Source organism: Balaenoptera physalus, assembly GCF_965194825.1.
Source record: "Balaenoptera physalus genome assembly, chromosome: 20".
Taxonomy (NCBI): domain Eukaryota; kingdom Metazoa; phylum Chordata; class Mammalia; order Artiodactyla; family Balaenopteridae; genus Balaenoptera; species Balaenoptera physalus.
Genome location: NC_138901.1, coordinates 25,311,479 through 25,336,311, shown reverse-complemented (window position 1 = coordinate 25,336,311; position 24,833 = coordinate 25,311,479). Strand labels below are relative to the sequence as shown.

Here is a 24,833-nt window from a genome sequence, read left to right as displayed (position 1 = left end):
CAGGGTTCCACCCCTTCCCAACCAGACCCCTGAACTTGTCATAGTAGACTTGCAGTGGACGAGAATTCAACTTTATCTGGAGCTGTGCTATGCTTATATTTAAGTCCTGGACCTGATCTTCAGCTTTTCTGCTTTCTGACTGCAGGAGATGAGAGTTTCTCCTTATATGCTGCCAAGACAGTTAGTTTTCTATTGCTGCATAACAGGTGACCACAAACAGCTGTTCTAAACAACATCCACTTCGTATCATGCAATTATGCAGGTTAGGAGTCTGGGCAGGCTGGACTGGTTTCTGCTCAGGGTGTCAGGTCCGCTGTGCCATATCATAACATAATCATAGGAGTAGAGTCCCATCGAATTAACAGGTTCCATGGATTAGGGCATAGAATCTTGGAGGGCCATTTTTAGAATCTTGCCTTCTACAGTCTACCCTGTGGCCCTCAAAGATTCGCATCCCTCCTAAACGCAAATTACACTCATCCCCTTCCAATGTTCCCAAGGGTCTCATTCTATTATAGCATCAATTCAAAATCCAAAATCTCATCTAAATATCATCAGCTCAAAAGTATAAAGTTTCATCATGTAAATCAGGTGCAGATGAATCTGCTCAGTATCAGCCACTAAGTACAGCTCCTGGGCACAGTTCCTCTCCATCTAGGGACCTGTGAAACTAAAGAAATAAGTTAGGGCTTCCCTGGTGGCACAGTGGTTAAGAATCCGCCTGCCAATGCAGGGGACACGGGTTCTAGCCCTGGTCCGGGAAGATCCCACATGCCGCGGAGCACTTAAGCCCGTGCGCCACAGCTACTGAGCCTGTGCTCTAGAGCCCGCAAGCCACAGCTACTGAAGCTCACGCGCCCAGAGCCCATGCTCCGCAACAAGAGAAGCCACCACAATGAGAAGCCACCGCAATGAGAAGCCCGCGCACTGCAACGAAGAGTAGCTCCCGCTCGCTGCAACTAGAGAAAGCCCACACGCAGCAACGAAGACCCAACACAGCCAAAAATAATAAATAAAATAAATAAATATATTAAAAAAAAAAAAAGAAATAAGTTATATGCTCCCAACACACAGTGGTGGGACAGGCTGAGGACAATGGTTGTATTCTGGTTCAGAAAGCAGGAAATGTCACCAGTCCAAAGCAGCTGTTAAATCTAGTCAAGCAAACTCTATTAGGTTTCAAGGCCTGGGAACAACTCTTCATGGCTCTTGATTCTGCCCTCTGGGCTCTTGGATCCCCCCTCCTCGTTTTTCATGGAAGACAGGACATGTTTGTAGCTGAGACCTTTTTTTTTTTTTTTAATAAATTTATTTATTTATTTATTTATTTTTGGCTGTGTTGGGTCTTCGTTTCTGTGCGAGGGCTTTCTCTAGTTGTGGCAAGCGGGGGCTACTCTTCATCGCGGTGCGCGGGCCTTTCACTATCGCGGCCTCTCTTGTTGCGGAGCACAGGCTCCAGACGCGCAGGCTCAGTAGTTGTGGCTCACGGGCCTAGTTGCTCCGCAGCATGTGGGATCTTCCCAGACCAGGGCTCGAACCCGTGTCCCCTGCATTGGCAGGCAGATTCTCAACCACTGCACCACCAGGGAAGCCCGCTGAGAACTTTTTATCAAACTGCTTCCTGCCAGTGAAATTTGGGGGACCCAAAAGCCTTCTTTCATCTTCTACTCTGTGTCTTTCTTTTCCTGTGGGTATAAATTTCTCAAGAACCTTGTGGGCTTTGCATTGATGGCACAGGGAATCACTCCATTAGACAAAAGTCTCTCCCACATGTCTTTCTGAAATAATCCCTCTTCTATATTTGGCTTCTGCTGAGAAGGCTAAGGGGCAATAACCCCTAAGCTTCCTAGAGGACCCCTGGTTTGATTGAGATCTATGTCAAATACCTTGATATAGATTGAATCGTGTCCTCTCAAAATTCATACCTTGAAATCCTAACCCCCAGTACCTCAGAATGTGATCTTATTTGGAAATAGGGTTGTTGCAGAGGCAATTAAGATGAAGTCAACCTGGAATAGGGTGGACCCTTAATCCAGTATGACTGGTGTCCTTATAACAAGGGGAAACACACACACACACACACACACACACACGGAGATGCCATTAGAAGATGGAGGTAGAGATCAGGGTGATGCTTCTGCAAGCCACGGAACTCCAGAGATTGCCAGTAACCCTCCAGAAGCTAAGAGAGAGGCATGGAACAGATGATCAGTCTTCAGATGGAACCAGCCCTGTTGACACCTTGATCTTGGTTTTGTAGCCTCGGGAACTGCGAGACAATACATTTTTGTTGTTTAAGCCACCAAGTTTGTGGTACTTCATTGTGGCAGCCCTAGCAAACTAATCTTGATCTCTTGTGACTGGCTTCTGGATCTTTCTGAAGCCTTGGCAAAAGGTTGTATAGCCACATACCAGGGCTTTTCTCTATGCCAGTTTTTGGCAGCCATTTCTGAATTTTAGTATACTTTGCAATCTGGATAGGCTGAGAATTTCTCAAATCATCAAGTCCCCGTTCCTTTTAACAGTTCTTCCCTTGATTTATCTCTCTCCTCTTGTATTTTACTATCAGCAGCAAAAAGAAACCAGAAAATATAGAAACCAGAAACCTAGAAAATCTCTGCTAAATATTCACATTCCTTGCTTATAAGTTCTGTTTTCCACATAACTGCTAGATACAATTCTGCTAAGCTTTCTGCCACTATGTAACAAGAGTTACCTTCCCTTCAGTTCCAATAAAATATTCTTCACTTCCATCTGAGCCCTTACTGTCAGTGTCTTAAGTTCATCTTTCTATTAACGATCTGTTCATGGAGATTGAGGCTTTCTCTAAGGCAATTTAGGATCTCTAAATTTTCCTCATGTTCTTTTGACTTGCACTGTCTTTAATGTACATATTTCTACTAAAAGTCAGTTCAAGGCAATCTACCTTTTTAGGTATTTGTTATGACATCCTGCTTCCAGGTACCAACACGTGTTTTAGTTTTCTATTGCTACATAACAAATATCACAAATGAGGGGGACTTTCAACAACACAAGGCCCTCCAGCTTTCACACTTGCCTTCATTTGGTGGTTAAACACCCTTGGCCATTCATTATCTTTCCCTAATGCGTCAATGGTGCTCACCGACAGCCTTCAGATTCCACTGTCTTTAGAATTAGTACCTCCCCCGCCTCTCAAAAGCCTGTGATATCGCCGCCCCCCACCCCCTGCCACCCCGGAAGTGCATTCCCTTTTACAGGGTCACCACTGATGACAGTTTGAACAGTTGTCCCACCTATCACTAGTGATGGTGTCTCCATCACCAGCTGCCTACCAAGGGTACAAAATCCCGTTTTTGACTCTGCTTCCCCTAGCCAGTCCTGGTACCAACTGTATTAGGTCAGGCTCCCAAGAATGAAAACTTGGAAAGTCTTCAAAGAAGAAGGATTGGACAGAGGTCAAGTTGGGCAGAGTGGAACTGTGATGAATTCACAATAAAGTCCTCGGCTGATCTCACAGGAGCTCAGGAGAGGGCAGCTCTTCAAAATTTCCCCCCTTGAGGCAACAGGTCCGGGTCATGATACCTCTGTGCCAACTAGTCATTGGATGTGGGCTGCCCTTGGGGAGGGGAGGAGGTGTGACTTTGGGGGAGGTGGCTGTCTTCAGCTGAGAGCAATTCCTGGAGACAGACTCCGCTGAGAGCTGTCAGCACAAACGCTCTGGAGCAGCTGGGAGAATGAGTGCCTCGACCCTGAAGAGGGGAGAATCTGGGAAGCACACCACAGGATCCACTGCAATCATTGTTTTCTCTGTCTGCTAATAGATAACACTTGTACTTCGTATTAATTTTCTATTGCTGCACAAATTACCCCCAAACTTAGTAGCTTAAAACAACAAACACGTATTATTCCATAGTTTGTTGGTCATGAATCTGAGCTCAGCTTAGACAGGTGTCTCTGGCTCAGGGTCACCAAGCTACTGGCTTGGGCTAAGTCACTTCTAGACTCTACTGTGCTGGAGAGCCCACTTCCAAGCTCACTCATGGGGTTGCTGGCAGGCTTCCGTTCCTGGACAAGTCCTCCATAGGCTGCCTTAAGTATTTTCATGACATGGCAGCTGGTGATTGGAGAGGTAGAGACCACGACCAAGAGTCTTTTTGTAACTAATCTTGGAAGTGGCACTGCATCACTTCCGTCATATTTCATTCCTGAGAAGCAAGTTGCGAAACCAGCCCAACTAAAGGCGAGAGGATTGCACAGGGTGTGACTACCAGGAGGTGGGGACCACCCTAGAGCTGCCTGTCACAAATTCTACCTGGCAAACACCAAGCTGAGCATTTTACCTGCACGGCTTTATTCAATCCTCACAGTGACCTTAAGGGGGTTGCTATTAATATCCTCCCTTGCAGATGTGGAAACAGGCGCAGAGTGGTTAGATAACTTACTCGCAGCCACAGAAGTGACGGTTAGGGGAGAAAAGATCGAGCCCTAGTTTGTCTGTGAACAAGCCTGTGTGTTTCTAACTCTTATACTGTCTCCCCTGATAACATCTTGGGAAGGTCAATGTCGTTGCAAAGATTGAAGCTAAGTAAGGGGCTACCATGCTTTAGGTGCAGGGACTGGGGGTGAGATGTACCAGTCAGACGGCTCTAAACCCAGGCAGTACCTAACCCAGGAAGTTCAGGAATAAGGCTGGGAACACAGAAGAGCAGGCCAGAAGTCTGGGTGGAGGGGAATTCTGAAATGGTGGTGTTCTTGATGAAATCAGCTGTGGACATGAGGAAACCCTCCTTCCTCTCCAAGTTCATAGCTGCTGAATAGGGATTGGAAATAGAAGTAGCAGGGTTACACATGAGCTAAAACTGTTACTTCGTTATGCCCCCCCCCCCCGCAAAGTTCTTGCATAATGGACTGTGCAAAGTTATAAGCTCTTAGTAACTGTTAGACCTAAATCTGAGGGCGTTTCCAAGTTATCTTATTGCTGTGTAACAAACCACCCCAAATCTTAGTGGTTTCTAACAAAAGTAATTTATTTCTGGTGATTCTTTGGGTTGGTTGGGCAGTTATTCTGCTGGTATTACCTGGGCTCTTAAGCATGCATTTAGTTGGAGCGTCAGCTGAACTGAAGGGTCTGCGATGGCCCCAACCACGTGCCTGGAACCTTGACAGGGACAGCTGGGACCTCTCTCTCCACGCAGTTTCTCATCAGTCAGTGGTCTCACCTGAGCTTCCTCAGTCATGTTCCAAGAGAATTAAAGGCAGAAGCTGCACAAGGCTCCAGGACTTGCAACATCATTTCCCCACATTCTATTGGTCAAAGAATTCCTAAGACCGGCCCAGATTCAAGGGAGCTGAGAATGGCCACACTTCTTACTGGGAGTTTAAAGGAAGGAGAGGCAAGGACAGACTACAAAAGGGTGTGGACACAAGGAGGCGTGACTCATCAAGGATCATTGTACCAGCAGTGGGTTAGAGGCCCCATGAGATAGGACTGACTGCAGTGTGCCCAAGATTTGACCTGTCTCCACTGCAGGGCACCGGAATGAGAGATGGCTAATCTGTGCAGGAAGCTTCAGAGTTTGGACCCAGTCAGAAATAGAAACACGTAAGACTTAAAATGTTAGAAGATCCAGTTAAAACAACCCGATTCTGTATGAAATTGAATTCAGGCTGCTGCTGGAATAAAATAATACACATATACACTGCTTTAGAAAAAGATTCTTCAAACTGCAGGTAGGGCTTAGTGGGTCTTAAAATTAATTTAGTAGTTCACGATCAGCATTTAAAAAATAGAATAGAAAATATCAAAGTGCAGCACAAAGATATTTTTCTTGCATTTTTAATTCACTTGTATAAATAAACTCATAGATATGTATATTGGACAGCCAAGTAATGAGAAAATACATTTCTTACTATGGGTCACAGGCAAAGTTTGAAAGCCACTGATTTAGTATACACTGGGGTAGGGGGAATATCTTCTTTATATTCATGAAAGAAGTGTGTTAACATCAGCCTCTAGTCAGAGTTACAAGATGATAGAGAATAAGAATGGTAATTCTATGATTTGGGCAGTTTTGTTCCGTTCTAAGAGGTTTTAAACAAAAGGAACCTTGAACAAGATTTCCTTTCTGTGTGCTTAACTCCCTCACTGGAATCCTTAGACAGAAAGGAACAGGGTGGATCCTGCGCTTGAAAGGCTCGATAGAAAATAGTTGATCCTCCAGTGGCTACAGTAATAGCTCTGAGGGCAAGCCTCACTGTTGGAGAATTATTTACTTGTTTGTTGTCAGGTTTCCTCCACTGGAACACGGGCTCCATGAGAGCAGGGACTGTGTCTTGTTCACGGCTGAACCCCCAGTGGCCAGGTCAGGGCCCAATACATGTTAGGCACTCCATAAACATTTGTGGAGTAAACAAATGAGTGCACGAATTAATGGGCACAGGGGAAGGAAAAGGAGCCTCATCCAAGTACCACATTTTATAATCATTGCTTTGCGCTGAGTGTGCTCTGTAAGCGCTTTCCATCTGTCTTCTTTTTCTTCAAACTGATTCAGAACCCAATTGTGATCCTTTTTTTCAAACACTAAGTTTTCTAGGATATGTTCAGATTATCGTTCAGCTAGACAGAGTAGTGTTACTGAAACCAATCAGCACTGAGCCAGGCAGCAGAGAATAAAAGAGAACTAATCACTCTAACTTTGGCCAGCAGCCTTGAAAACATGTTACCCTTCATAAAGAGGTCAGCAGGATTTGTGGGCTGGGCAGCCTATTATGAGGACTGTCACCTGAGGATGAGGAAGAAATGAAGTGAAGAAATACACACAATGGATATGACTACTTTCTTTTTTTTTTTTTTTTTTTACTGTGAACATTAGCATTAAGTTGGTTACCGTACACATCCAAAGGCCCAGCATCTCAGAAATATCATGAAGTGGCACACCTTGTACCAGAGTCTCATAAGAATAAAATAAACAATGCTACATCAAGTGGTTAAAAATACACAAAAAAGTAGTTTTAACAGTCTATAAATTTTTTATACTTAAAATCATGATTGAGTTGAAATTAAAAAGTGCATTTCAATTGCTAAAAAAATAATATTGGTATAGTTAACACAAGGGGGGAAAATCAGTACATTGAGGGATCTGACAGGATGCTGGAATACAGAGGACTCAGGGAAGCTGGGCAAGTTTGGAGACTCAGGAGGGAAGCTTGGTTCCCCCTCACTACGGTTCCCTGGGGCCAAGCAGCTCTCCTCTCCCCAGTATCTTTCCCATCTTACGAGATCCTGTCCTATTACCTGTCACCTCCCCAACTGAAAGACTCCTCTAAACTTCTTTGCAGCACGAGAGGTACCTGTCCTACATGAGTCCAACTTCACCTTCAACTGTGTCCTCACAGAGGTAGGAGAGGGACACTGCCCTCTTCTGGACTTGACACAAGTACCCCAGCTACATGGCCTTAATCCTTATGACCTAGCAGGCAGAACAGGGACCAAGCAGCTTCTGTTTTGTCAAACTCCTTTGGACAAATGTTCAACATTCAACAACAAGCTTTGTAAACCTAACGCTGAACAATTCCTGGCAAGCAAACTGGATTTTTTTTTTTAAGAAATGAGGAAAAGTGCAAGTGATTTCAGTACTGTTGGGGAAAACAAAAATAAAGATAAACAAGTTACACCTGGCCCCCTGTTACCTAAACCAATCACAGCTTCAGTTTTGTTTTTCCGCCAAGTGCTGGGGTTACAAGTGGATGCCTCTATCTGTCTGTATCGCTCAGGGTCAGACTTGGCTGGGGAAAAAGGGCCAAGGAGGTATCTGTTCGCAAGGCCATTCCAGGTGCAAATGCCTCCTGGCTCTACGGGCTAAATAGTTTGGGTCTGGTGTTTCCTCTTAGTTGATTACTGACCTGCTTCTTGTGAGGAAGGTGCTGCTATGAGCACAAACAAAACTTGCGGTCAGAGAGCTGGTGAGGGTCAGGAGCCCTAAGACAAGAAACTGACACAGAGGGAACACAAACTGAATTCTAACCGGGAGGAGTGACTGCTGCAGGGGACTCCCTACGGGTCAGGACACAGGGCTGACCCCGCTGACTTGGTCCCTGCTGTAACAGACATCTGCTTAGAGCAGAGAAGGTAAGAAGCACTTCCTCATTCATACTCCAGAGTTACCCCTGCCGCTCTTGTCCTTCTCAGAGATGTAATGGCCCTGCGCTGGTGGTGGGATTTGGGAGAAAAGAAGTAAGGAGGGTGGCCTTCCTGCTCTGCACTTAGCACACAACGGATCCCCCATGGGAAGGTTCTGGCTTTCAATCTCTGGCACCAATATGTAAAAAGGCTAATTCAGATGCCTGACCCACAAGGACCTCTGACCCACATATCAACCTTTGTTTCCATCATGAAGGCTGAGCAGTTAGTAATAAGGGAAAATGTCTTAAAAACGAAGATCTATAAATAAATATTGAGCCTAGAGAGAATATTCTATAAGAGACTTAAAAGCGGGATCTTTCTTTAGAAGGTGAGAATAAAGAAGCTAAAGTATTTTGTTGCTCCCTTGTGGACAAAGCCAGTACTGCTGGTGGAGCAGAATCACACTGCCCATGTCAAGAGGAAGATGCATATTCAAACTTATGGAAGATTGAGAAGAATTCATCTGATTTTCAGAGGCTGCATATATATGGTTGGGGATACAACTTCAGCAGTAAACACCAAAACTACGCCACACAGTTTCTTTCTTTTTTACTTTTGGAACAAGTCTAATGAGCTGAATAATGAAGCATAGAAAAGATATTTCTAGGATAGGCTAGAGATTCTAAAAGAACAAAATATTTCCCACCAACTTTTGAATGCAATTAAACGCAGCCTCAAGACCTATGCAGAATGTGAGTTGGAGTCTCCGGCCTTGTGAGCACACGGTTCCTTTTCACCTGTTAAAGACAGGTAAGAAGGAAGCCGCGTTTGTTCAGAGGAGCTGGATATTTAGAAACAACTTGATTCTTTGGCACATCCGCTATAGAGACAGGCTCTTTGGTTGATCAAAACCAACAACGCAAGTTCCAGATTTCCTTCCAAAGTTAAGCAAAATTCAGCTCCTACCCCTTCTTGCCCCATCCCCAAAATCATTTTCAAGTAATTTGTAACATCCCTGATCTCACCAGGGAAGCTCAAATAGTGTGAAACTAGAAAGTGGAGGAGACACTTCTTAGGGGCAAAGGCCCTTTGATACTTGTGCCAAACGTCTCCTACATACAAAGACATGAAACAAGCCAACAGTCTGTCTCAGGGATGCGGCCCCTCAGGTGTGAGCACCGCCCCCTCCTCCCCCACTCCCCGCACGGCTCCCACTGCTGTACTGCCTGAGATTCCCAGGAGAAAAGCCACAGATTCAAAGTGGTTACTTTAGGTAGCCAGTTACTACCTAAAAGAGGCAAACTTCTAGGTTTGGGGACTGTCAAGGCATACTAAAGCAAAAAGATTTCAAACAACAAGAAACTCTTGTTACTTATTTCTGTAGAAATCTACTTTTTGCATTTTGTAAACGAGTATTCCCATTCCAAACAGCCAGTGACATCTTCAAATGTCTTGAATTTATTCATTATCAAACATAAGCATTCTCACAATATTACACTGTCCCACCAATAACATACTGTCGCCAGATAAAAGGAACAAGAATTTATTAACAGCTGCCTTCTTAGACTCCCACTTCATGTGGTTGTTAGTTAGCCTTGAAAACCTGAGTATTAGTATTATTAACTTTAAGGAAAGAGGCATGACGTTTTAAGTCAGAAAGGAAAAATTTCGACTAAGGCCAAAGGGCTCAACTCAATAGCTTTCATTCACTTAAAAAAAAAAGCAATCTAATTTCCTCATTTTAATGAGTTCTATTTGTTTTCAGTTTTGGAGGAGAACTGAAAGGGAGCAAGAGACCTGTACACAGCACAAGCTGCAGTTCTGACTGTGAAAGATGAGCCAATTGCTACAATATTTCATCAATAAGGTGCTCATGTCACATGGAGAACACACTGAAACCTCCTTTTTATTACATCCTTCATATATTACGTATCAACAATATTTTAAAGATTAATTAGATGTGAACAAGTAGAAGAGAAAGTAACTGGAAGTTTTTGAGGGACAGAAGGATGAGAGAGGCAGATCAAACATCAGTAAAAGGACTTCTGATAAACCCAGAGAGCAATTTTAAATTAATTTGACTAAAATAACATTATGGGTACAACCTGGCACAGTGTTTCTCGAAGAGAGAGAGCATATCAGAATAGGGCATAGCAAGAGCAGCATTCAAGATCCCTTAACCAGAAAGGGGAGGCATTCGGGAAGACTAAGATGAGAAAAAGATGTGCAAAAGAGATACTCAATGACCTTTAATTTGAAAGAAACATCTACTTTCTGGTGAAAGAAAGGAACATGAGGAGTTCAGATAAGGATAAAACCTTTCATCACTAGAGATGTAATACGTGACGAAATAAGATATAAATAAAAGTTTAAAATGTAATCTAAAAGCGACATGGGGGAACAAAACAGAAATACATAAAAAATTCACATCCAAGGTTTTAGAGCTAGTTTGTAGAGACAAATCAATTGGAATAAGAGTGAGGTCCAATACTCATGGAGGATGAATAATCAGAGGTAGGATTTAGATCAGGAAAAGAATGTTCCATGATGCTGGCTTTTTGAAGGCACTCAAGAACAGAGTGAGAGAGACTGAAGCTGCAGTGAGATAATACAGGATTAGTGAGAGCGGTATGCTCACTAATCTGTCGTAAGGAAATAAAAACCACTCCAGGAACATTATGACAATACATATATTATCAAGTTATACACAGAGTCTAACAAGGTAGAAATCCACTTTGTAAGTAGTTTCTCACAACAATATAGCTTCTACTTAGGGAATGAGAAAGAGAAGTTTGTTTTCCCGATATGCAATTCTGCAAAATAGTTTAATGAAAAATTTGATGTGGTACATTATCTAGTTCTTTAAACAAATTTACTGAGGCTAAAGCTTCAAAGCTGGGACAACCAAGGAGTTTGATTTTCCTTTGAATCTTGCAAAACCTATCCTCTAAGACAAAAAGATCTGATCACAAAGTCTATAAAAAGTCTAGAGAGTATAAAAGTACAGAACTATGAAAGTAGATATATTGATGGCAACTTTTATGGCTTCCATAGAAAGTGTAGAGAGGATCTCTGGTTTGCTTTATCGAGGTAGTGTCCAGGGTTGGAAGGTCATTGTTATTTGTTATAAACACTACAGATGACAAAAGCAGGTTAGCTAGGGTGTTGCTAGTACATAATAATGCCAGTATCTCTAGTGGCGAATGACCTTTCATTCCTGAAAAAAAATGATCTTTTGGGAAATTTCCTATCTTGGTTTAGGCAAAGGAAAATTAAAACCCAATATTTACGTGCTCAATTTTATAGCCTGAAGAATTCCAAGTGAGTTGATTTTTGTAATGGGAGATAGTTGATAAAATTCTTAAATGTAACTTATCCCTTTTCCATCAAATACTTCCCATACAGTCTGGAACAGCATCGAAATGTTCATCATGTGGATCAGCGATGTAATATAATAAAAGTTGTCTCTTCTATGCAGTAGCTCAAACAGATGGGTTTCTCTAACTTTAGTTTTCTTTTCTCTCTCTCTTTTTTTTTTAAACATTAAAACCCCACCTACCATTCTGTGTTTCACTAACGGAAATCTTCAAGATGTGGTAAATATATATACACATCTGCAATGGATTTCTATTTCTGCTTGATTTTCTTAAAATTTAAAACTTCCAGTGAAATAAAAATTAAGCTAAACAAGCATATCCATTCAAAAAAACATAAAAAGTGAAAAAATTTTCAAGAAGTAGAAAATTAAAAGTTTACAAGTATCTCTTCAGAGTATTTTGCCACCAGTTAGTATACAAGGGGCAATCAAATCATAGGGAGGGAGCATTCTAACCACAATGAAAAGGTACTTCCAACCAATGTAGTTTTAAAAAAGATGGTACAACTATGGTAATGTCCATGCTCAGTCATTAATTTAGAACAGTTAATGTAAAAATGGTAGACTGTAAAAGTATACGTAACTGATTTGCAAAGGTTACTTTGAACTACTGTAGTAAAGTTTTATGTGGAGACTTCCCTGCTTGCTAAAAATAAGAATCAAATCACAAATATACATGGAAAGGAAGCCACATGCTTTTAAACTGTTCATCTTAGTTTCTTCACTCAAATGTAAAATCTGACTCAGTATGAGCCTGCCCCACTCAATTTGAGAAAGCAACGAGCAGCCTTTCATTAAGGCTAAGGAAGAGTTTATATTTGAATGATAAATCTATGAGAAAAGAATAAAAAAGTGCAAAAAAAATTTAAAAAGCAATAGCAACTCAAGCTGGGAATTTTCAAGTAAGTCTTAACTCTAGCAACGATACAAGCCTTTGAAGACAGTAAAATTAAGTCATGAGAAACAGCCTCAATTTGGTATCTATATAATGCTGAAATGTGGCCTTTGTTGTCTTTAAAATTTAAGTACAGATAAGGGCTGAGAACTCAAACTCCTCCATAGTTCTTTTTTTCATAAACAGATAACAAGTAGGTAATAAGTTTTGAAGAAGGCCCAGGGTGCTGTACTATAGGTGGGAGGGAACACACCATACAATGCAACTTTTATTTTAGTAGAGGACCCCAATCAAAATTTTAACCCTGAGTTTGAGTCTTAAGCGTGTTAAACCTGATGCGCATATATGTTTAAGGCTTAATTCTGCAGTTCTTCTATTCAGAAGCATTAATGTTATGAATATTCTTAATGCATTTCATTAGGCATATGTAACATGACACTGATGAGGAGTCATTATATTCCGAGCAGTTTTCCCGAAGACCACAAACCCCAAATCAGGGAAGGTATGCTTATCTAGGGAAAAAAAATTGGAAGTTTCCAGATTGTTCCACAGTACATTTCACTAAGAACTGTATTGTGTGACAATGCTGATATTTTAAAGAGATAATCCTTTCTTTGCTTCTGTTAAGGGTGGTGGTGATTATTTGCTTAATATTGGTTTTCCTATGTAGATATTGTTTTTTCCTATGTAGATATTTTCTTATGGCTATATTCACTTGAATGAAAAATCAAATATGACTACCTGAATTTTCCAGTGTGTAATTATAGTACACCTCATAAAATGGTGGAGTCAATGGTCTCAAGTCTAGAATTCAGAACTGCTGCCCAATATTGTAAATTTATTTTGAACAAAATAAGGTATAACCAATTAACTAAGCTGTAATTTACATCTTAAACATCATTTTAATATTACAAGCTTGGACATGAAATAATGGTATGTCCACACAAAGGTGTATATCCACAACCTTGTCATGGAATGCCAAGGAGACTGTGTAAATAAGGGGAGGCAGCCACTAAAGATATAACAGTCATAAATAAGGAATTAACTTTTCTTATTGGTTTGGGTACTTGAGTGTTCAAAGAATGTACACAAATATTTGAAACCACATTCCTTAGAAGTTAAAACCAAAAACAGGAAAAGTATGTCTTGAGATACTTTTCCGTCTCATTCCCAAATTTTCCTATGCTCATTATAGAAGACAAAGGCAGTAATCAGAAGGAAAAAATCTGGAAATATTAAACCAAAAAGCTAACAGAGAATGCGATATTTTAAAAATAGGGACTTAACCTCAATGGAAAGAGTTCCAGTTTTCCTACCACGGAGCTAATCAGCCAGAAAAGTGCTGTAAGTCTATCTGCACACTTAATATTAAAAATAAAAAATAAATAAAAGTCAGGGTTCTGATTCAGGCAAAGATTTAAAACCTTGAGGAAAGAAAAATGAAGACATTTCAAGATTAAAAAAATGAGAGAGAGAGAGAGAGAGAAAGAAAGAAAGTAGCCCTCGCTTTGAAACTCAGTTCGCTGAGATGAAAAATTACAAAATTTTTAGCTACACTGAGTCCGGATAAATGTGATCAGTTAAATATAACCAATCTGTTAGCCCTTCTGTTCAGCCTTTCTTATAATGAGCTCCTGATTGACCATGCTCTTTAGAAGTTACCCAAACTCTTTCAAACCTGCCCCATCTGCGGCTCTCCTTATCCAAGAAGGCTGCTATCACATCATCGCTTGCAGAGGACAGGGCAGCAAAACGTCGTTTTCTCTCTCTCACCACAATTTAAACTGTGTTAGAATAGCTCGAAGTTGTGACTACATCCATGGATAGAAGAGACATTTTAAAAGTCATAACCAATTTGTGTTCTTATCCAAATTTCTCAGCCACTATCAGCAACATCATGTTTGTGATTTTAGTGTACTATTTTATCTTTTTGTAACAATTCTAGAAAAATAAAGCAACCTTAAAGTGAGCAGTGTATTAGGAAACTTCCATTTGTCGTCCCACAGAGGCTGAACCTGAACACGTTTCTGGGGGAAGCGAGACGTGACTGAGAGGAAACAGCCTCCGTCACCTCCTCCTCTTGACGGTGAACAGCTTTACTCAGATTTTCCAAAACAGGCCAGCTTCAGGTGACCTCCCTGGAAAAGGCTCAACCCTCTGCAAATCATTCCATTCAACGTACTAACTGAACCAAACGAAACATGGAGGACACAGCATGTCCACGAGCCTAACAGGCCCCCGAGTGTTAAGCAGAGATTAAAAAACTACCAAGTACTTACGCCAAATTCCTAAAGCAAAACCTCGTTTTTGCAATAACCTGGTCTGGAGACCCTTTCAGATACATCTAGTCTCTGAAGCACCTTTGAGTTGTACGGATGTAAGAATAACTTTGAACTATAGAAGTTATATGCATCTTTAAGAATCACATTTTGATGATTATAAAAATTTTTTCTATTTTACAACATAGGTCCAGCTACACTGAAAAAATTACACTGCTTATTGAAATACATTTCATTTTAGAAACAGACTACTAAAGAAGTCTATACAAAAACTCTAAAATAATTTCTGTAGTAAAATAAAGAGTGCATTAGGAGAGCTACACAAAGAAGAAAATTTCCGTCTTTCTCTATAATGCTTGATATACTGTGAAACATGGCTAGCTCAACTCTGAAGCCAGCACCAAAAGCTGAAAAGAATTTGTTACGATACACAGTGATACAATTAATGCTCTGGATTAATGTCACAGCCTTCCCGATTAGTACAAAGGAAACCAGGCCTGTCCCCTCTTTGAGGAGAAGTCCAGGATATAAAAGCAAGCATACCTCATCAGCTGATATGAAATTATAAAATTCCACAAGTCTGAGTACTTGAAATCTATAAAAGTCACCAGAAAATGCAAGCAAATTGGGCTTTAGTTCGGTGGTTCCCTGGTTCGACAGTTCCCTCCGTGAGCTCAAGGTCTTCTTGTCCACTCCCTCGGATGTGCTGATTCACCAAGACCATGGCAAAGCTCTTGGTGGAGGCTGAGGAGAGTCTGACAGCTACAGAAATGCTCACCAACCCCCTCTCTGCAAACTCACACCGGGGCACGGAACTCGTGGAGAACACATTTAAGGAGATGGATGTTAGTGATGCGGGGCTGAACTGTTCTTCTCTGCCAGGTGCCGCAGGAACGTGTCCTCACCCTGGCCCCTGTTATTTAAAGGCTCGCTCTTAAAGAGAGCTGGAGGTGGGGGCAGGTGAGGGACTGGGGGGATAGGAAGGTGGTGCGGGTGGTGAGGGTGCGCGTGGATGTGAAGGTGCGAGAAGGGGTGGGGCATGGGCCGAGGGGTTAGCGTGCTGACGGGGTTCATACTGACGGGAGGGGCGGGGGTCGTGGGGGTGCTCCCCACAGAAGGAACCGGGGTGGCCGGGGAGGTTGTGAGTGGGATCTGGACAGCCGGCGGCACGTTCACGGGGCTGGTCACCCGAAAGCACTTCTCCTTGTGGGCCTTAAGCATGTTGGAGAAGCGGAACCGCTGGCCGCACACATCACACGGATAGGGCTTCTCGCCTGTATGAGTTCTGCGGTGCCTCTTCATGTTGGGGCGGCTGGTGAAGCTTTTGCCACAGATTTCACAGATAAAGGGTTTCTCTCCTGAGACGAACACAGACACAAAAACAGGATTAACACACTAGGCGGCAAGTATGCGCTCCGGCTATTCCTCATATTAAAAAAGGAGGTTACCACTCCTCTCCCTTATGGCATATTATATTCTAATAGTCATAAAAGAGTTCCCCAAAGTTGGGACTTAACAAAAAAAGAGCAGATACAACTAAAACTTACTTACAGCCTACCATCTGGGCTTGGTTAAAAGAAAAAAAAAAGGCTTCTACAGTAGTGATCTTCCACATCCTACAGGAAGGAGTGTTCAAACGGCTTTCCTGTGTTCCAGGGAACCAAGCCCACAGATGAATCTCTGCCTCTAAGCATAGGCGAGCTGATCTGTGAGCAATTTCTGACATTCCAACCCAGAGCAGGACTTTGCTGAAAGTGTCTTGTGGAGTAAATAAGTCTCCCCGCAAGTCTACTCGAACATAATCCTTAGAATGCGGCTTACACTTTTGCTATTTGGGGAAATTCTGGACTGACTCACCCTACCACACAGATTTTGCACCACAGTGTTTCTCTGCAGGCGGTTCTCCATTACGTGGGACTGTCTGCACACCTGAAGAGCGCTCAGTGGTCCTGGCGCCAGACGACTATACGCCCCCAAGAAATTCTGACCATCAAGAATGTCCCCACACCATTTCCAAATGCCCATGGGTGTGGGGAGGGTTGAGCGGCAGGCTACCATTCTTGGTGGAGAACCACTGGGACAATGAGCCAAAAAGGAAACAAAACCCCTTCGTTCTAAGGGCACTTAGGGAGGAAATTAGGTTTGGGTTCTAAGGGCTTAATTTTTAAACTTCCTAACTTTCCTTTGGACTTACTGCTTAGTTCTATGCTATGTCTGCCTGCCTCTCTCCCCAGGCCATAGGGAGAAACAAAATGATGTTTGAACACACATGTCCATGATTACTTCATCCAGAATGCTGTGGCGTGGTGCGGAATACCTGTCTACATGCGCTTCAGTGACCATGTGCTTGTATTTATCATTTCCTTCACCAATGCTCAGTGTATGTAGCTTGTATCTCTACCGTAGCTCCTGCTACAAGAGTGTGCTCTCACTTCAATTATTACTCCCTTTGTTTCTAACAGGTGTCCTTATTCTACTCTGTATAAATAAGAGCTATTGTGTATGGAGTCTTACTGTGTGCTTGGCACTGTTCTAATCACTTGATACCTTATTAACCTTTGGTGATCCTCACAGCCTTATGAGGTGGGTATGCTATTATCCCTATTTTACTGATGAGGAAATTAAGAAACTTGCTGGAGGTTCTATAGCCAGTGGAGAGGCAGGATTTAAAACTCTGCAGTCTGGCGCCAGACACGTAAAACAATGGTGCGTTACACCTCAACGTTTTGTGCATTCCTGAACACACAAAGGAATGTTATTTTCTTACTGTTTTCCTCCACTTTGGGACTCCTTCTAACACTACGAGCAAACTCCTCTTTATCCATATTGTAGTCCTTATTTCTTCTCTCTGCCTTTGAAAACTGACATCTCCTGTTGCCTCCTTCCATGGAAGCCAGACTTTTCCTCACTTCCCATGAGAGACTGAATCGAACCGTCAGGAGGGATCAGTTTTCTCCATAGTTACCAGTACTATTTGCTCACTATAATATTTCTTTTATCTTCCTACCTTTCATTATTCAATCACTGCCACTGCTAGGATCTTCACTGTGATTCATATTCATCTTTCTAGATAAATTCTCTACTGGCTTGTGTTCCTTCTTTTTAATCCATTTCCTCCAATTAAAAACTTCAAATTCGGGCTTCCCTGGTGGCGCAGTGGTTGAGAATCTGCCTCCCAATGCAGGGGACACGGGTTCGAGCCCTGGTCTGGGAAGATCCCATATGCCGCGGAGCAACTAGGTGCCTGAGCCACAATTACTGAGCCTGCGCGTCTGGAGCCTGTGCTCCACAACAAGAGAGGCCGCGATAATGAGAGGCCCGCGCACCGCGATGAAGAGTGGCCCCCACTTGCCACAACTAGAGAAAGCCCTCGCACAGAAACGAAGACCCAACACAGCCATAAATAATAAATAATAATAAAAAAAAAGAAAAAAAAAACCTTCAAGTTCTATGTTAAATGGAATTGATTAAATCAGTTGTGGTATACCCATCTAATGGAGAGTGCCATTAAAAACAATATTATAAAAGTATAGAAATGTAGTTATTAACATGAAAATCTATAATCTATTATCTATAGCCTATTAAGTAAAACAAGCAAGTTATGAACACGTATGCATGGTATTATCCATTTTTAATGAAAAATATTTGTAGGAAAATATGGTAAGAAATACAACAAATGTTACCAGTGATCATCTCTAGATAATGGGATTATGAGTGACATTTTACTTTATTTTTTATGCTTATATGTACTTCCTATTTTCTAAAATAAACATGATTTACTTGTATAATAAAATGTTTTAAAAGCACACCTGTTTGATAACCTATCAATCCCCTTGACCCCTTCCTCCTTGACTCTCCAGAGTTAACAGTCTTCATTCCTAACAGCCATGCGGAACCAGAGCCAAAGGACCTAATCTTTGAATTATTAGTCTAATACAAGCAAACATTCTCCACTTAATTCACTAATCACTTTTTAGGTTCACTAGACACTTTATTCATTGACAGTTTACTTAATGTATGGACATGTAACTTTCTGTTATGTGCTCAAACCTGGATCCAGTCCTGGATCTCTCTCATCATCTATCTCTCATTTGTAGTCTTCTAGGCTATAATGATTTGCCGTAGAAAGACTAAAAACTATTAGAACTAGCCTACCATAAATCCATATATTCAAATTTAAATGGGTCCTTTTAACTACTTAATAATCTTTTATCCATTTCTTGATGTCCTACCAAATTTCCCACATTTGTTAGTTATTCCAGACATAAACCCACAATCCCACCCAACTCTCTCATTATTCATTAGGCCCCATCTCCTAACTGTGCTAATGACTGATGATAAGGTTTCCCTGAAACCTCAAGGTAAGATTACAATGAGGCTGAAACAAGGAAAAATCAAACTGTAACATTTGAAATCAACCATCTGCACAATGTCCCACTTTAAGGAAGTGCTAGTAAATGGGTGGCTGGAGGAGGTACTAACAGCTAAGTCCATCAAGGTAACTAGAAAGCACATATGTCAATACATCTTATGATGTAACCTGATTGTTACATACAGATAAAGCTAACCTAATTATGAGAAACAGTATTGTAATGAGTCTGAAGAATGCACATAATAAATGAAGACAGAATCTGCAGGGAAGATAGAAAGAGCAAGAATTTGGCTAGTTAGCTGTCTTTTGAACTTTCAAAGGAAAAAGTGATCTGGCCAATGAACACAAGCATCCCAATCTGCTTATGAATATCCTTGAGCAGCATCAGAAATCTGTGTATCTATATATCTGGCCTATCATAACATTACAATCGTTCACCTGGATTACTGCAATATCCACCTGACTGGTTTCACCATCTCTATTCTTGCTTCCCACCCTCCAATCCACTCTCCACACTGTAGCCAGAGCGAACTTTCAGATGTGTCACGTTCTGCTTAAAACCACTGAAGAACGTATCACTGTCCTTAGAATAAAGCTCAAACTTTTCTACATGGCTTATTCTGTGATGTGGTACTTGCTTACTGCTCTCCAGTATCATGTCTTATTACACTCCCTGCCTCCCCTCCTCCCCGAATCCATCAAACTCTAACCAACCTCATTTAGTTGTACTTACTGCGCTCTCATCACCAAACCACTGTTATGCCTTGCCTGTCTATCACCCCAACGTGACTATAAGCTCTGTGAATCTAGGGACTATTTCAGTCTTGTTCGCTACAGTAGCCCCGTTTAGTAGATTCTTAATTAATATTTATAAATAAATATTAGTTAATTCTAAGACATGCATTTCCCCCCAAATATTTACATCTGTGAAACTGACATATACCATAACAATCGGTGATGTGTCATTCTTTAATTTGCAGCATTTTCTTAGCGATATATAAATGAGGTTTGTCTTAAAACTGATGGCTTCTTGGATTCCATGAAGGATGGTACTCACAATTAAAATCATTCAATTACCTTCCTTTGCTGTAATTTCCTGTCCCTGATGATCTTGTGATTATAATTTAGCTTCTAATATAAATTTATTTTAGGCAAAGAATATTCAGACCAAAGAACATAAGAGTTCGGAACCACTTGTCACTCAGGCTTTTCACTGTAAATTAGCAACTTTATTTATATATTATTAAGATTATTTAGCACAGATCAATCCCTCTGACCCTCATCTGCTTGGGTACACTGACAAATTCTGGAAGCTGAGAACCAGACTCTGGGATGGTGCTTTTTGCCCTCATGATGTCCTGTGTATCCCGCCCTTTTATTACTTGCTTCATTAAATTTCCATCAGAATAACTAAGTATGTGTTTCTGGAGTCAGACTGCCTTGGACAAGTTCTTTACTCTCTGAGCCTCATCTGAAAAATGAAGATAATAATAATAGGTTATTGCGATACATTAGAAATTCGAGGAAAGTGCTTAGAACACTATTTGGTACATGGTAGACATTCAGTGCATTTTAGTGCTGCTATTATCATCATCATCATCATCATCATCATCACTATCACTGGACCATAAGCTCCTTGAGGGCAAAAAACAGGTCTTAATTCATCCTGTATCCCTCGGCACTTAGCACTGTGCCTGGTACAAAGAGAATCAACAATTATTCTATGTTGAACTCACGCCATGTCCACACCATCCCAGGAAACCCTGCCTGAGGGCTGGTCGGCTTCCCTAGATAAGATCTACCTCACTTCTCTTTAACTGCAAAGAAACAGCCCAATCAATGTCAGTTCCTGCAATGGCCTTAACCCCCACCAAAACATACTCTAAATGTGGTTTCATCCAGCCTTAAAAGATCTATCCCTTTTCTTCTTTAAAAGCTAACCCTTTTTGGATCCTTTCAGGTACTACTGTCATCCTTATTTAGTACCAAGGAACCAGAGGCCTACAGGGGTTGCATAGTTCACTTAAGGTCACACTGCTAGTGAGTGGCAGAGCCAGGTTTGTCCAACTCCACCATCCAGCGCTTTCCCAGTGTGAGCATTACAAACAATACTAAGAGGCAGATGCAAACCAGGGAAAAGAATTTTAATATCGGTGTTAAACAAGGTCCCATATATATAAATATATACAAAGAGCTATTATATAAAGAGCTATCATAAACAATAAGAAAAAGCCAAACACTGCAATGGCAAGATGAATACAGAAAAGGCACAAGCAATTCAGAAAAGAAAATATACCGATACCCAACAAGCATATGAAAAAAAATGCTCAATCTTATTTAGCAATTAAGTGCAAATTAACACAGTAAGAAACCATTTTTCACCTATTAATTCAACATTGATTTTATTTAGCATTGGATAGGGTTGGGAAAATGGGTATTTTCATGCACAGCTGGTAAGAGTATATGTGGATGGCTATTTTGCAATACATATCACCAAGTCTTAAAACTATACACATCCCTTTGCCCTAATAATCCCAGTTCTAAGAATTTATCCTAAGTAAATAATCACGGATGTGTTAGCCACAAAGTTGTTTGTCACAGTATTATTTGTAACAGTAGAAAAATTGGAAATAGAAATAATCTAAATGTCCAATAGGGAACTGGCTAAATAAAATGGAGATAACATCCTTAACAGGACCACTGTAAAGGTTATACTGATTAAATGAGATGATGTATGTAAAGTATTTAAGATAGTACTCAGCATATATGTGCATAATAAATGATGGCTATTATTACAGCAAATTTATAAGAAGGACTATTATACAACCATTAAAATGATATTACTGTTAATGACATAATACAGTAAAATAAAAAGCAGGTTATAACAGAGCATAAAGACCCAACTTTTGTTTTATTACTATATACATGAACGTATAAACACTTATGCATGGTATCTATATGTATATTAAGAAACTATAGAATTAAAAAAATATGTGCTAAAATGTTAACAGTAGTCATCTCTCATTGATAAGATTATAGATCATTTCAATTTTCATATTTTCTAATATACTTTAATAAGTATGTACTACTACTTTTAATGAGAAAAATAAAAACTTAAGTGAATTTAGGTGGCTGTATTCCTTTAGAAGAAATGTTCAGCTTGCCTATTTGGTCAAAGAAGAATACTTAACATAAAGTTTTATTCAACTTATACATTAATCACAAAATGTACACTTCACTTTCATATTATGGACATTTAAGGGCCTGAAGAAAGAAAAAGGACAAAGGGGAAAGAAGAAAGAGTAAGAAACGCAGAAGGAGAAGGAGAGAGGGAGGACCCGGGAGGAAGAAGCGCAGGAAGACGGGCAGGAAAGAGGAGGTGAGCGCAGAGGCTTAAGTGGTTGGAGGTTCCTTCCAATCTTGCGACAAACATTTACTGGGCATCTACTATGTGCCAAGCACCGTGTGTGAATGTGATACAGCTTCTGCCTTCAAAAAAACTTATTTTCTGTCTAGTTCCATAGTTTCCCGCTGAATTAACAAAAAACTGCACCCTAAAAGCGACTCAGAACTAAGAGCCTGTCCAAGAGCCACCAGATTTTAAGAGGAGAATTTGTTAAAATACTCTGATATATCCTGCTATCCACTTAGGCTTCAAAGTTATCACTACCTTTTGAGATGTAATTTACTAAACTCCTCTCAAGGCTCTTCCTCTAGCTTATTCCTTGAAATCAGAGGTGCTGCTCTGAATGGGAAAGAAGCTCACCAGGCAGGTATTTTTCTTTGGACTTAATAGAGATGGGAACTACAGAGGCCCAGCCATGGGCAGAATTTCCTCACCACTAGTTAAGCAGGCTAAGCAAGATAATCTCTTGTGGTTCTTTCTAGCTCTGCTACTCTGTAGACTAATAGAACCTAGAATCCTGTGATTAGATTTTATTTAGAAACTTGAAATATGTTTCACACTGTTAAATTTGTGCAAAGACAGCTAATTCCGGAGTGTCAAGATGAGACAGACGTACAATGCCCCAGTGTTTACAGGCGGCTATTATTCTAACCAGCTTCCTGGAGGCTGTGTGATCCAATGCTTACAAGACTCAAATCTATGCTATGAAGCATATACCTCTGAAAACACAATGTAGTTAAAATACTACTTAAACTCATTTGATGGATGTGTTCGTGAAAAGTAGTGAATTTTGGTAAATAAAATCCAATCAAACTTTAAGAATATTGAGAGGGTATCCTATTAAAAACAATGTCCTCAGGGACTTCCCTGGTGGCGCAGAGGATAAGAATCCATCTGCCAATGCAGGGAACACAGGTTCGAGCCCTGGTCCAGGAAGATCCCACATGCCACCGGGCAACTCAGCCCGTGCGCCGCAACTACTGAGCCTGCGCTCTAGAGCCCACAAGCCACAACTACTGAGCCCGTGCGCCTAGAGCCCGTGCTCCGCAACAAGAGAAGCCACTGCAATGAGAAGCCCGCACACCGCAAAAGAGTAGCCCCCACTCACGGCAACTAGAGAAAGCCCGCACGCAGCAATGAAGACCTAATGCAGCCCAAAATAAAATAAATAAATAAATAAATAAATTTAAAAAACCAAAAAAACAATGTCCTCCATTTTTTTAAAGACCCAGAACCCTCTCCTTAGAAAAATAACATACACACATATGCAAAACAAGTTTCATACCATTTCAGGAGATCCCGTGTCCCAAATAAAGAGTCCGTCATCTTGAAGGAACCCACAGTTAAAAGGCACTAATAATTCTTTTTTAAATAAATAAAATTATGAAAACCTAATTTTTCGGTATTATAAATTTGTATTTTTATATATCAGGTTTATTTAAAGCGGAATTTGCACTTAGAATGCAGACGCGTGGTTTAGAATTTTAAGTAAACAGACTCACAGGTGATCATTAACAAGTGCTTGAGACATATCTGTACCTTTCCCAAGAAATTCTTACCAGTGTGTGTTTTCATGTGTTCGTCGAAGTACTGCTTCATGTTGAAATCCTTGCCACACCACTGGCACATGAACTGTTTGTGCCCAATGTGGATGCTCATGTGGGAGCGTAGCTGGTACTTGTACTGAAACCTTTCGTCACAGTTCTGCATTGGACACAGTGGAGATTTTTGAGTGCCAAGCATAGCAGCTTTACCTGCGCCCACCCTACCTAGCCTGAGATTAGGTATATTTTTCATACTCAAAATAGAACCTGCTTGTGTCAACTATTTGGCTCTGCTATATTTCTGTAGCTGAGTTATAATAAAAGTGAAAATTTCTCAAATAATTATCACTGAAGTATATCTAACTTCTCTGAATTACTGAGAAAAGTAAAATGACTCGTCACGTGTTATTCCCAAATTTAACCTAATCTAAGAGAGCTAACTCTGTGTTAAAAATGACCGCTCTCTACCCAGCAGTGACATAACACAACGCTCAGAGCACGGGTCTGACGGCTCTGTGGAAACGCAGCCTTGTGCCTTGCACGAGGCACACCTCTCTCCCACTGCTCACTACGTATACATAAGCCAGCCCCCATGCCTGGGCCTGGTGGGCAGCACATGCCTTACCTCGCATCTGAAGGGCTTCTCTCCAGAGTGCTGCAAGGAGTGCACCTTGAGTGACATACTGCGTTTGAATGACTTTCCACAGGTTTCACAGGTAAATGGCATGTCTTTCGTGTGTGCTGCAACACAGAATGCACTTATACTCAAAAACAGTCCACCAAAAGGCTCAAACGGGAAAAGAGATATGTCCTACTGTAAGGTGGTCATGCCATCTTAACTGATTACTCTCTAATCT

At 41.1% G+C, this 24,833-nt stretch overlaps 1 protein-coding gene across 4 annotated transcripts in view; it reads right to left on the bottom strand.

Moving 5' to 3' along the window:
* Positions 1-6,804: 6,804 nt before the first annotated feature.
* Positions 6,805-24,833, bottom strand: part of ZNF652 (zinc finger protein 652) — a 69,738-nt gene continuing 51,709 nt past the window's right edge. For all 4 annotated transcript variants that reach the window (XM_082441756.1, XM_082441759.1, XM_082441758.1 and 1 more), the window contains 3 exons: positions 24,602-24,717; positions 23,992-24,136; positions 6,805-16,012 (listed from right to left, as the gene is read on the bottom strand). In XM_082441756.1, coding sequence (XP_082297882.1) covers positions 15,501-16,012; positions 23,992-24,136; positions 24,602-24,717 — 773 coding nt within the window. In that variant the 3' untranslated portion in view covers positions 6,805-15,500. The remainder of the gene's footprint in view (positions 16,013-23,991; positions 24,137-24,601; positions 24,718-24,833) is intronic.